Source organism: Equus asinus, chromosome 1 (assembly GCF_041296235.1).
Source record: "Equus asinus isolate D_3611 breed Donkey chromosome 1, EquAss-T2T_v2, whole genome shotgun sequence".
NCBI lineage: Eukaryota > Metazoa > Chordata > Mammalia > Perissodactyla > Equidae > Equus > Equus asinus.
Window position 1 is genome coordinate 105,063,045 of NC_091790.1, and position 14,374 is coordinate 105,077,418.

At 45.3% G+C, this 14,374-nt stretch overlaps 1 protein-coding gene across 2 annotated transcripts in view; it reads right to left on the reverse strand.

The window, feature by feature from the left end:
• Positions 1-10,719: 10,719 nt before the first annotated feature.
• The window catches only part of RALA (RAS like proto-oncogene A), a 72,593-nt gene continuing 68,938 nt past the window's right edge, over positions 10,720-14,374 (reverse strand). For both annotated transcript variants that reach the window (XM_044770714.2, XM_044770718.2), the window contains one exon: positions 10,720-12,681. In XM_044770714.2, the coding sequence (XP_044626649.1) occupies positions 12,559-12,681 (123 nt within the window). In that variant the 3' untranslated portion in view covers positions 10,720-12,558. The remainder of the gene's footprint in view (positions 12,682-14,374) is intronic.

The window sequence follows — 14,374 nt, forward strand, 5'->3', positions numbered from 1 at the left end:
GAGGTTTCGCCCAGGAACAGCAGGGCTGGGTTCAAGGGGGTTCCTCAGCTTGGGCCCCAGGCAGGAGTAAGTGGGGCGTGGGACAGGGACGTGGTGTCCAGGTTCCCAGGATTTGAGGGCTGGTCAAGGAAAAAGATATAACCACAAGAGCTGGTAACACAAAAACCTAGCAAGGTTGTGCTTGAACAAGATTGCACGGGAGAGGAAGTCCCTTATAGCAGAAGACCATCAGAGAGTTGGCCACCCTCTAGAAGGGGAGGAGGGCAAGGGAAATCCTGGGGGATGTGGGACTCTGAGAGGCGGCTCCCACACTCTAGGTGGTGGTGCTCAGCAGAGCGGGGGGGGGGGGGGGGGGGGGGGGGGGTGTCTGGGTTAAAGGGCAGCTTGGGGTCTTGTAACTACCAGGTTCTGCCTCACTGGTGGCTGGCAGATGGGAGGTGAGCCACTTCTCACAGGGTCTGGAGAGCAGACAGGCTCTAAATGGCCAAACATCTGCTCATTTGGACTATCTGTAAAATAATTGGAAGTGTAAAAATTTGAGTTTCTTGCTGGTGGGCTTTTGCACTAATGGGTCTCAGCCCACAGTGAAGAAAGAAATAACTGAGGGACCAATACAGAGAGGCTATTTTGGCTCATTTATGTAACATGTGAACTGAAGGAGGATAGAAAGTTCTGCTGCTGGCCTTCTCTCCAGGCGTGAACTCGACCCAGGGTCCTCTCCGAGGGCATCTCATTACGGGTCATTTCCACCCTCAGAGGACCCCTAAGCCTGCCATTCAGTGTCCTTCAGGATCTGGCCCCTGCTGGCTCCTGTCCCCGTGCTCAGTGTTGTAATGGCGTAATGGGTGGACAGTCTCCTTAGAGGACAACTTTCCTTATGTCGTTATCCCACTTGAAAACCTTAATGGCTCCCTGTGGTTCACTTTGTCCCACAAACTGGGGAGCTGAATACAACAGGAATTTGTTGTCTTGCAGTTCTGGAGGTTAGAAGTCTGAGATCAAGGGGTCTCAGGACTATTCTCTCTTAAGGCTCGAGGGGAGGAATCCTGTCTTGCATCTTCTGGCTTCTGATGTTTGCAGACAATCCTTGAGTCCCTTGGCTTGGAGGGGCATCGCTCCAGTCTCTGCCTCCCCTGCCACATGGCTGTCTTCTCCCTGGGTCTCAGTGCCTGTGTCTCTTCTCTTCTTACAAGGGCACTTGTCATATTGGATTGGGGCCCACCCTTAATGACCTCACCTTAACCTGATTACATCTGCAAAGATCTTATTTCCCAATCAGGTCACATTCACATGGATGGGGATTAGGACTCCAACATGTCTTATTGAGAGACACAATGGAACCCCTGATACCAGATGACCAACTTCTGGGTAAACGAATGTGATGGAAATATGCGGGGGCTTCCATAGACCTTTCTCAGGGAACCACATGTGGGTTTGCTTTGCTCTTTCTCTGTCCTTTCCTCCATCCTGCTGCCCAGAACTGGGACTCTGAGGTTGAGGCCACACGAGGTAACGAAACGATATAGAGGAGCCTGGGTTTTTCACAGTGTGGAGAACATTTCCAGCCCTGGATGGCCAAGCTGGACTTTTACTTTAAAGAGAAATGCATTTCTAAGTGTATCAATTGCTTATTGTGGAGTTTCTATCACTTGCAGTTGTAACCAGTGCATTTTGTGCCGTCCTCGACTTGAGGCTTCTCCACGAGGTTCCGTTTCTCCTTGGAGTCATCAAGGGGAAGCGAGCAGGTGTCCTCGTGCTTTTAGATCTTCACACTAATTTGGGGATTCTGTCATTGACTCTCTTTCTCAGGGACACTCACCAGGGCCTAATCTCTCTCTTCTCCTCTGACTTTTTTCTCCCTTCCTCAATTCAGAAGGTCTCAATCTCTCCTAAGGCATGAAAAAAATTAGTCTCTTACCTTCATCCAAATCTGTGATTTCTGCCATAACCCACCTGCCCTGAGTTCCTTGGGGCTTTGAGTTTTGAAACTCAAAACCTTGATCTCTCATTCTGTTGTCTCAGAGATGGAGTTTGAGAGTCAGAAATCCAGAACGGACACTTTCGTCTTTCTGTGCTCCCTGTTCTCTGGGGCTGTGAGCCCAGAATACCATGGCCGACGCCTGAATAAGGGAAAGGTCACAAGGGACCAGGAATGATCAGGAATGAAGACGTGTTGGCTAATTTGTCAGGTACGACCCTGCCACGTGAGCATTCACCTAGATGTAGTGTCAGAAAGTGCCGGTATTAGAAGAAGTCTTTAAGAATCTCCCCCAAAGAAGTGTTCTCTGTTCAAGCAAGTTTGAGCAGCATTCAGGGCTTTGACTATGCTAATGTGCACTGTGAGTAGATAGAGTGCAGTATATCCTAAATTAATTTTTCTCCCAAGAACCATTTACAAACCAAAGCACATGAGGGTTCTGTGTTCTAAAATGCCTCTGCATGAGTATACACGTATGTGTTGTTGCAGAGATGGCGTCCAGGAGGAAGCATGAACTGGCACAAATGGTGGCGTCTGGGGAGGCGGGTGGGACGTAGATTTCCTTTTCACTGTACAACTTTTGGTATTTTGGGCTTTTGTTTACTATGTGCATGTCTTAAAATAGATGCAATAAATTGGTGGAAGCCTGAGTGAGCCCAAAGCTGGATATCCGGTTGACATCACTTTTAACTGAAGCCTATTTAGGAATGTTAGCTGCCACCCTCTACTGAGGGTTATCATAGGAAATATCCCTCAGAAACTCTACATTGCGCCTGATGTAAGAATGACATTGAGGATGCCATAAATAGGGAAGCAACGAAGACAAAAACAAAAAACTGATTTGACTGCTTTGGTGTGGAACTGGATCGACCAAATTTTTTAAAGCTCTGATGTGCAACCAGAGTTGAAACCCACTGGGATTGAGAGGGATCTCCAGGAGGTCCTCCTTCAAGAGCCCTTTCCCTTATGTTGGGCAAGGCGCTAGGCGGGAAATTCAAAAGTGAGTAAGACTCAGTCTCTCTCTTCAGATGGCTCCTGCAGCTGGAAGTTGCTCTATTTCTTATCAAAGATTTGTCCCGAAAGAACCTCTTTCTTCCCCGGCTCCCACCCCAGCTTCATTGTGCACCTGCGGGGGCTGGGGCTAGGTTTGCCCAGAGAGAGGTGAACTGAGTTTATCGAGTCAGCCTTAGAAGATAAAGAGCTTTGAGTCACCTGGAGCCCTGAGGGCAGGCTGGCCCTTCCAGGCACCTCTGGGAGACCCCACGTTCCAGACCACACTCTCAGGTCTAGGAGATACAGGAGGGGTCCTCCGGCTTGTACAGCAGCAAGTCCAGATTTTGCCCCAGAAAAGCCTTTCCAGGGACCAGCCCTCTAACCACATTTGTTTTTCAGCATCCCAGATATAGTCACCCAGCCTTTATTTTAAACTCCAACAGTGGAGAAACCATCATTTCATGGGAGAGGGCGTTCTAATTTTGCGCAATTCCAATCTTATTTTACCCGAAAAGTTTTCTTTTGAAATAATCACAGGCTCACAGGAAACTACAAAATTAATGCAAGAAGTCGCGTATAACCTTTGCCTACCTTCCCGCAATAGTGACATCTTGTATGGGTGCAGTACAATATCCAAACCAGGGAACTGACCTTGGCATGTTCATGTTCCAGACATACAGGCCTCATTCAGTTTTCACCCCTTTTTAAAAAAACCTGCCTTCATTTGTGTGTCTGTATATTCTGTGAAACGTGATCCCCTGTAGAAATTCCTGTAACCACCACTTCAATTAAGACACAGGACTGCTTCATCACTGAAAAAGAGCTCTTCTGTTCTCTCTTTGTATTCACACCCACCTCTTCGTACCCCTCCCCTCTCTGGAAACCACTAATCTGTTCTTCATCTCTACTTATAGAATGTTGTATAAATGGAATCATATAGTAGGGAATCTTCATTTTAAATATAATAGCTTGATTCATATATAATTCATTTACCATACAACCCAGCCATTTAAAGTGTACAGTTCACTGGTTTTTAATATATTAAAAGAGTTGTGCAGCTATTACCGTAGTCAATTTTAGAACCATTTCATCACTCCGAAAAGAAACCTCATGGGGCCGGCCCGGTGTCATAGTGATTAAGTTCGCACACTCCGCTTTGGTGGCCTGGGGTTCACAGGTTTGGATCCCGGGCATGGACATATACACTGCTCATCAAGCCATGCTGTGGCGGTGTCCTGCATACAAAATAGAGGAAGATTGGCACAGATGTTAGCTCAAGGACAATCTTCCTCAAGCAAAAAGAGGAAGATTGGCAACAGATTTTAGCTCAGGGCTAGTCTTCCTCACCAAAAAAAAAAAAAAAAAAAAACCAGGAAGAAACCTTATACCTGTTAGCAGCCAGTCACTCCCTATTTCTCCCAAACCCTAGCCCTAGGCAACCACTAATCTACATTCCACTTCTTTCTTCTCACAGGACTTTTTCACACCTTGATAGCACTTCCTAGCTTATTTGACACTGCTCACAGAACTTTTCTCTCTTCTTTCTGGTCTGAAGGCTCCTTGCGGCTGTTTTATCTCTGTATCAACCCTATTCACTCCAACAAATATTTGTTGAGCAACAATTTGTATCAGGCCCTGTGCTGCTGGGGGGACATGATGATGAGTAAAAGCAGACATGGTTGCTAACTCATTGAACTTATAGTCCAGGGGGCCAAAAATATTAAGTAACTGTGGCAGTACAGGTGCTACTCAGTGTTATGTAGGAGAGATACACGCAGATAATAGACAGGGATTTGATCTGTGGGGAAGCTCAGGCAGGCCTCCCCAAGAAAGTAGCATTTAAGCTTCAGTCTGAAGGATGAGAGGGAATTAACCATGTGTATCAGTTAGGATGCTTTTGGCTACAAATAACGGAAACCCGAATTCAAGGGACTCAATATAAGGAAAATGTATCATGCCATGTAACATGCCCAGAAATAAGGAAACTTCCATATTGATCGACTCAGCATCTCAACAATGCCGTCAAGAGCCCAGGTTCCCTTCGTTTTCCTCCTTGCTGTCATCGGCGTGTCAGCTTGTCTCCCCTCATTGTGAGATGGCTGTCACAGTTCCAGATGTTATGTGCAGATACAAACACGGCCAACAGAAAGGAGCCATTACTCCCTGTGCATCTATTTTTGGCAGAAAACCTTTCCCTGAAGTCTTGAAGTGGGCATCTCTTCAAGCCTCAGTGGCTAGAATCGCACGGTGCCTAATCCAGTCAATGACAAGGGGAATGGAACCATACATACTGTTTGCTAGGGCCAATCAAAAGATTCACTCCCTGGAGCTAGGATTGGGACAAGAGAGTGGATTCCTGAACCAAACTGGGCTCTGCCAGAAAGAAAGAGGGGTGGTGGAGGGTTGGACTGGGATAGGAAACCAATGGTGTTTGCTGTGTAGCCAAAGAGCAAAGAGGAGGAGCTCTCATGGCAGTGGGACAAGCACGTGCAAAGGCCCTGAAGTAGGAAAGGCTAAAAGACACCAGTGTGGCTGAAACGTGGAGTGCCGGGGGAAGGAGCACGGCGTACGATGGGGAGACTTGTCGGGACTGGACCCCGTGGGACTTAGTAAGCTTGGTGCATTCGTTCCCTTTTGCTGCTCTAACATATTACCACAGATTTAGTCTCTTAATACAAATTTATTATATTACAGTTCTGGAGGTCAGAGTCCAAATGGGTTTTTTGGGGCTAAAATCAAGGTGTCAGCAGAGCTGGGTTCCTTTGGGCCCTAGGAGAGAATCCGCTCTTTGCGTTTTCCCACGTCTAGAGGCTGCCTGCATTCCTGGGGGCGTGGCACTGCATCACTTAGCCCTCTGTTTCTGTTGTCCTGTCTCCTCCTCTGGCTCTAATCTCACCTTTCTGCTTCCCTTTTTCAGGGCTGTTGTGATTACATTGGGTCCACTAAGATAAGCTGGGATGATCCCCAATTTTATCACATCTGCAAAGTCTCTTTTGCCATGTCAGGTAATAATGCATTCACAGGTTCTGGGGTTAGGACATAGACATCTTTGAAGGGGCATTTTCCAGCCTACCACAGCATTTTTTGGAGTCCTGTGTTTATCCTAAAAAGCATGGGAAGTTATTGAGATGGTTTAAGCAAAAGGAGGACATGATCAGGTCTGCAGTTTGCTCTGGCTGCTGTATCAGGATGGATTGGGTGTGGAGAAGGACAGGCGCAAGCATGGGTGTGGTGTGAGAAGCCAGGAGGCCACGGGAGCCGCTCAGGTGAGGTCAGTCAGCTTGGATCAGAACGGAGGCAGTAAAGATGGAGAAAAATTAAGAATTAAGTTTGATGAATGAATGAGTGAAGGAACTTGCTCCCCAGCTTAGACATTTCCACTCTAGAAGCATGTGCGCCACCGCCCTGCTGAGGAGCTCAGACCCTGACCATCACAGGCTGGGCTCCCAGGGCCCACTTGGTATGGCGACCTCTCAGAAGGTCCCTGCCTTCTCTCCTAGGACATGGTTGTCTTGGACATCAGGACAGTGACACAGCTGAAGCCTTTCCCAGCAGAGGAGCAAACTCACAAAGCAATTGCTGATTGTCTTGAACTGAATGTTTCCATCTCTACCTGGCAGGTACACGGTGGGGCAGGGGGTCAGGGAGAGAACCTAGATGTGCTGCTGGCTGGGGCAGGCCTTTCCACAAAGGCCAGCACATCATTTTCCTGTTTTTCTTTTTTTTTTTTTTTAATCCTGTGTTGATACAAGCTCATGAATGTTACTCTGTCTCAGAATAAATACAACTGCCATTGAGGTCTCACAATTAGATGATTTCATCATGTATCATTTTCATTTACTATCCCTTTTCTGAGACTTATCATATTTTCCTGGTGGGATTTCAGGAGCATTATATGCTGGATGCAGGATAAGAGGCAAGATATGATGCGTGTACGTAGGCGTACGCGCCATTCCACCCCCACACTGCACTCGTCCTATTGGCCACTCAAGAAGGTTGCCTTTTTGATGCAAGTCAACCCCCAAAATGAAGAAGGCAGGCTGGTCTACTTTTGTGGTTTCAGTCAGCAAAATACCCCATAGCTCCCCAAATGCGACTTCACTCACGTCCTGTGTGATGGGGTAGGTTAGTCAAGCCCCACAAGCTCTTAGAGCTGGTACCTTGGGTTGCTCTAAAAATATTGTTTGGGAATGAAATTCTTCGGCACTGCTCAACCATGTGCTCCCTGCAAACCACGAGTCAAAGCACTGAGTGACTGGATCACCCCTGTCTCCCAGTCAATGAGGACAGTGTACGGAAGGCCTCCTAGAGGATGAAGCATTCCTATCAGGAACCAGAGAGTCTTCATGCCCACATTAAGGATCCCCGGGTTGGCCCCTCCCCGTGTGCTGCAGGCCTCCAGGGAGGCTGGGAGGACCCTGTAGCTGTGCCTCTGACCTGGCCTTCCCTCCAGGGTCCTCCACCTTTGAAGGGTCCCCCTTTCCTCACTGGCAGGAATTTCTGATTTTCATGAGCTGCTACAGTGAGATAGAAAGCACATGAAGCGGGACTCAGCCAGCAGTGCCGGATTAAGTCCTGATGCTGCCCCTCCAGCTGTGACCTTGCACAGGCCACCTGATCTCTGCAGACGTCACTTCCTGTCCCTGTGACTTGTCATCTGAGGGTCCTTTCAGTGCTAAGCTTCAGTGCGTACAGAGGTGAGGGGACCTGTATCTCGAGCTCCTTTAACCAGAGTCTCCTGGTTCCTTTTCCTCACATGCTGACATAAAATATATGGACTCAGGAGGTATCTGCATGGTTTGCTCAATGCCAAACAGAATGTCACACAGAAACTTTTTATTGAGAACAGGGGGCCAGGCGTGGTTAAAACTTTTCTCTGCATTTAGAAAATATACGCCCTGGAATAAACTAGCTTAATCTCTGTGCGAGCCTCACAATAATCCTGGGAGGTAGACAGGAATGCGTGCTTTTCAATCAAGAACCTGAGGTTTGGGGAAGATCCCCAAGGCCAGTGAGAAGGGATGGAGGCCGAATTTGATTCAGGCTCTGGGAATCCTGTCTCTATTGTGCCGTCTCCATTCAAAGCCCCGCCCCCCAGCCCCCAGCCCCGCCCCGGAACTCGGAAGGGTGAATGGGAAGAGCTGGAATTAGAAGACGGAAGACCTGCATTCTAATTCTGGTTCTTTCATTACTCGTGTGTCTCGTGCAAGCTATTTCTCTCTTCTGGCCTGAAAACTAAGGGAACAACTTCTAAGGTCCCTTCTAAGGCAACATCCAGGATTCTAGGAAAGCCATCTAATATCTTTCTACCAAATCTGTCATCCCTTACAAAGACAAGTCCATAAACAGGCAAACAGTTGGCAAGTAATGAAGCAACTCCAGGGGCTGCAGCCTGGAATTCCTTGCACTTCCTCCACGTGAGTCCCATTCCGCTGAGGCCCAGGAGAAGCTGGCTCTCAGACCTGCTCCTTTCTCTCCTGATTCAACCAGGCTTGACTCCGATTTTTTGGCTGTTTGAAACACTCTGCCCTGAGGAGCATCTTCTCACTGCTAGGCGCCTGCAGGCACCTCCACACTCTGGCTGTTTGTTTTCCTCAGGCTTTTGATGAAAGCAATCTTGTCCTTTCAGATTAGCCCTGCGGGTTTTCAAAGCTCTCAGAGCCCTTGGGAACAGATGTTAAATGGCCCCACCCCCTCTCTATCCCCAGAAATGGTGCTTCTGTAAGGACTGAGAACACAGAAGGCCAAACCTTCCGCCTTGCCCTCTCCAGGCCTCTCTAGGCAGTCGTCCCGCAGGGCTGCTAGAGCAAAGGGCTGGGGAATCAGTCCAGTTAAAAAAATAGGGAAGAGGGCTTCTGGCCTGCCAGAGGAATGCTGCCTCTTCACCGGTGTGATGGAGAAAGCACTGAGGCCGGAGCCCACAGTTGAGCTCTGCAGTTTTCCCTCTCGGCACTTGCACTTCCTCTTGGCAACCACGCTGTAAGCACGAGGCCTCATCTCCGTCCACAGCACCCCTGGGAGCCATCTCAGGACAAACATCGACTAGGTGGTGCAACTGTGGGGAAGCTCCCCACCTTAGTCCAGGCTACTGCATGATTAATTCGAGTCTCCACTCCGCTTCTCCTTCACTGCGCAATGACCAAGAGCGTGGCCTTGGGAGCCAGACTACTGTGCTTCCAATCCAAGTCAATAATTAATAGCTTGGTGGCCCTGGGCAAGTTATTCAACTGCTCTGTGCCTGTTTCTCCATCTGCAAAACAGGGGTTAATGAGTGCACCTACCTCATAGGGTTAATATTAATTGAAATACATATATGGATAGAGTATCTTGCATACAGGATACACTATGTGTTTGCTGCTATTATTGTTATTATAAGGATTGTTATAAAAATTGACAAGCATAATAGGGGGGCCTGGGCCGGCCTGGTGGCGCAGCGGTTAAATGCACACGTTCTGCTTTGGCAGCCTGGGCTCTGCCAGTTTGGATCCCGGGTGCGGACATGGCACCGCTTGACGAGCCATGCTGTGGTAGGCGTCCCACGTATAAAGTAGAGGAAGATGCGCACGGATGTCAGCTCAGGGCCAGTCTTCCTCAGCCAAAAGAGGAGGATTGGCAGCAGTTAGCTCAGGGATAATCTTCCTCAAAAAAGAAAAGAAAAGAAAAAGAAATAGGGGCCCTACCCAGAGTAAGGAGACCTGGACATAACCTCGACTCTTTTTAAAACTGCCTTTCCTCCTTTCGCGTGGAACACAGACATCCTTGCCTCAGGGCGCATCTCCGGAACCGCCCTCACTCACACAGGTCCTTCCCCTGGGACATTCCCAGCAGGGCCCGCGGTGGGCAGTCCGGAAACATCTGAAGCCAAAGGCGTGAATGAAGACCTCTATGGACCTGCCACTCTCGACTTCCAAAGTAATTTGCTGAAGGGAGACTTCTAACACTGGATTAAATAAAATGTACTCCTTTGAAAACTTGATGGGAACTTTTGGTAAATGCTTGGCTAGTTTTACTCTGAAGGTAGGAATATAAGGTTGCCAAATTTTAAGTTCTACATCCTTGTCACGGTTTTGAGACATGACATTCTGCTCCACTGGAAAACTAGAACTTCACCTAACTTCCACTTGGTACATAATTTTTCACCTCATACTCCATTGGTGTTAAAAATGGTCCATACATTGAGGTTAAAATTTTGCCAATTATAACCTAAACGTGTGAATTTGGGCACCGCTGAGTAAAAAATTAAAATACACTCGATTTTGAAAGGTTATGCTCAATGTTGGGCCAGACTGTTCCTGCCCCCCAGGCTGTCTGACAGTTTAATAGGCCATTCTTTCCCACCAGACACCAAAGGTGAAAGAGAATGGCCTGCAGCTTGGTGAAATGCTATCTGGGTGGTTACTCCTGCCACAATTTGGAAATTAAATCGTCTCTGGGGATCATTCTGGTTAGATGAATATAAAGCTGTCACCTATTCATTCTAGAGTTTAGTAGTATTCTAAAAGTAGAGTACACATTTGTGACTGTCATGACAGCTTAAGAGTATCTTTTATGTAACCGTGCATACAGCACTCTTCCATTTCTGAGCCTTGATTAAACCTGGGCCTGACAATACTGTTACTTAGGAAATCTGGCATTACGCAAAAGAAGTCCCCAAGTGTCAGCTGTTTTTAAATCTCTGGTTAAGATGCCAGGTTGATAAATCTGAATTTTACATGTTCTATTGTAAACATCAAGTAACACCACAAACATTTTAAAAAAGGAAGTTTATTGGTCTTTAAATGGCTCAAATTGCAAATAAACCAATCGGGTAGTGGCATCAGCCAAAGACATGTGATGCATCGTTGTCAGCTGGCTTCATAGCACCTCAGTACCCAGGAGAGGAAAGGTCTACAGCAAAGTCACAATGTCAGTGGTTAGGCCCCCTGGTTCAGTAAGACTGCAGCGAGCGCACACGGAGGGCGCGGGCCCGCGGGACATCAGGAACTTTAATTCCGCACATGGCGTAGCCTATGAAAATACAGAATGAAAGATGTACACCTCAAACCCTTTAAGGACAAATATTTAACGTGACAAGCCAGATGTAATATCTAAAGAGTTGAGTTCCTAAAAAGCCTATTTTTGTCAACTTTACATACACATCTGTTACCTGGAAAGCCTGAACACATCTTTGACTTGTTGAAATTAGGACTGGGTGAAAAGAAAGGAAAACTTTGTTGAATCAACTGCCCCAGCCCCATTCCAAAGGAGAAAAGAAAAATCTGACAGTGGTATATTTCCCATTGAAATTATGTTCCAAATAGCGTGCACACCACACAGCGGCACCACAGGCCTAATCTTCGGTCTGTGCACGCCAAACACGCTTCCTGACTCTACTTGGGTTTGATTGCTTGATGCTGACTTTAGGAAAATGTAGCTGCAGTGTTCTTTACTGTGAACACAGACAGACTACAGATACTCCTAAGACCTCCCATAGAGCCGACTCACGAATACAGATTTAGAAATGAACAGGTTAAGCATGGATATTTTCCTGAAGTGTTCTAGTGCAAAATGCATTAGCACTGTTGACATCTTTCCTGGGCCCTGCTCCGAAGAGATCAAAAACTTAACACAGGCTCACCACTTGCAGAAAGGATTTCCAGGGACCAGCATCTTAAAGAAACAGAGGGTTCCTGAAACATAACTGGTGCTGAATGCTCACAGTCGAGAATTAGCTTACAGAGAGATGCTGGCCCCTTGCTTTAAACTACCGTACAGTTAACTAGAAGCAATCACGGAGCTCTGGAACCTTACTTGCAAGAACCAGAGTATGGCACACATTTTAAATTTGATACACTCCCAGCAGACAGTTATTTCTCAAGAACCTTCTATACAAAAGTTGTACTCCATACTAGGCATATATTGTCTCACCAGGACACATGGGACAAGGGGCCCACAGCGCCAGTGAGGACACACCCAGAATGATGTAACCGGGTATTTTTCAGTTTCTAAATTAAGGCATAGTCAAAAGTTTCCATGTACAAGTTACACCACTTTTCTAATTAATCACCAGGTAATTAATGCAGGTTCACAGATGAATCACTCTCAATTTAACTATATGCAACAATCATGCCAATAACTTTTCTTCTACATTTTGCATAACAATGGTTAAAAAAAGTGGTACAGTTTAACTATCATGTTCACAATTGTCATTTTCCAAGGCAAGAGAAGACCCCGACATTTCAAAATGATAGAAATTTAAGCTTTATAATCAACTGGAGGAAGCAGCCTCCCCCCCTCCCCCCCCACCATCTCGCCTCTTCATCAGTTCAAGAAGGACCGCCCACGACACACGAGCTCACACACGACATCCAGGACCGGAATAAATGTAGGCAATTATGAAATAAGGTGAACTTTGCTTCTCGATGAAGCCACATTAATTTCTTTTTTAAGTGAATTTGACTTTCAGCGCAGTTCCAATTCATGCTTTTAGAGATACATAACAATTTCCAAAATGTTAAAGTAATTTCAGTCAATTGAGCCTTCAGTGGCAATGCTTATAAATTATATTTATTAGTATGGTCAAGATAAGAAAGGAGTTTGGGCTTTGATTATAAAATGCAACATCTTTCTCTGATTCTCTTGGCTAAACTTTTCCTCTTCTTTTTTCCATTCTTTTCTTTGCTGTCTTCCATCTTTCTGGCTCGAATTTCCCTCATTAAATCAAAAAATACCTAGAAAAAAGAAAATAGGGTAAATAAAACAAATACATAATATGAGCTTGGTACTTCTCTGAATCACAGCATAAATCTTGGGAATCAGGTAGTAATAAACATTTAAGAGCTCTTATTTGGGGGGCTGGCCCCGTGGCCGAGTGGTTAAGTTCGCACGCTCTGCTGCAGGCGGCCCAGTGTTTCGTTGGTTCGAATCCTGGGCGCGGACATGGCACTGCTCATCAAACCACGCTGAGGCGGCACCCCACATGCCACAACCAGAAGGACCCACAATGAAGAATATACAACTATGTACTGGGGGGCTTTGGGGAGAAAAAGGAAAAAAATAAAATCTTTAAAAAAAAAAAGAGCTCTTATTTGGGGATTATAAGGGGAGGAAAGCTCAAAACTAAAGTCTGCTTCTCCAAGTATACTGAGAAAGTGGGAAAATGGGGAAATTTTCTGATTTGACTTTTTGGTAAAGATGTTCACATAATAAACCTGATCTTTCTGTCCCAATTTTCAAGATAAAAATGAAAAAAGCACAAGTGATGACAGCTCCAAAGATAAAACAATGGATTACATTTGAGTAATTTATTATTAGTAAATGTATTTTGTCAATTCATACTTTAAAGTAGTTAATGCTTAATAAAATTTATATTTAATAACTCATTTTTCTTCAGCTCCATTTCAGAAAGAGAGCTGAGGAAAATGAGTACTTCCTTTACCGTTTTCATACCAGGCATTAAAAAACAATTTTGTTTCTTGCACCATATTTGAGAATTTATCAATTTTTGTCTGATGTCTAGAAAGTGGCAAGTAATGAGAAATATTAGCACAATAATTTAAAAACTACTTGCGTAACAATTCCAAAGTTAAATATCAGTAATAAATGCGTGGGTGCACGCAGAGAAGGGCGTGAAGGAGGGGACCCGCCCTGTACACAAACAGTTATGGGTGAGTATATGATAAAGAGAGGAATCACTGTTATGGCTCACACTCTTGCATTTGGGATTAAAGAAAATTTCAGTTATTATTTTTGTAATAAAAAAACTCACTAAGATTAAAAACAAATATAAAAGAGCTAAAGAACGCTGTAAGTAAATAAACGTATGCCATGTAATGACATGACATGCATGACGCAGGCAGAGCCCCTGCGTGTGCGCAGGACGGGAGTTACAGGTATTTGCTTGCATTTGAAACAGAAACAATGCAATGATAAACCAAACACTAATAAACAATTTTCTTTTCAGGAGGAAGGGAAAAGGGTAGAGGGAATAGTGAGGCATCTCTGAATATACCTTGCTATATAATTTCTACTTTGGAAATGTAAATGTTTTACATATTCAAAAAGGAAATGAAAAAATTACACAAAAGCAGTTGCTAAAAACTGGAAAGCAAATTAAAACAAGTATGACTAACTATATGTCAAGTTGATAACATAATCATACAGAGAAAAGAATTATTTCAAGAGACTTTAAAACACAGATATGGTATATCTTACAATAGATGCTAAGAATAAAAATAAAAACAAAACCTCAACAAATTAAAAACAAAACACAACAAATCTTAAACTTCACTCTGTAGTTTAGGTGTTAGTGGTAACAGTGGTATGCGCTTTTGGAATGACTTATATATATATATATAGCAGGGTAATGCAAGTAAGTAATTATGTTCAAGTAGGTTAGGAACCAAGACTTTCAGTGTAAGAGAG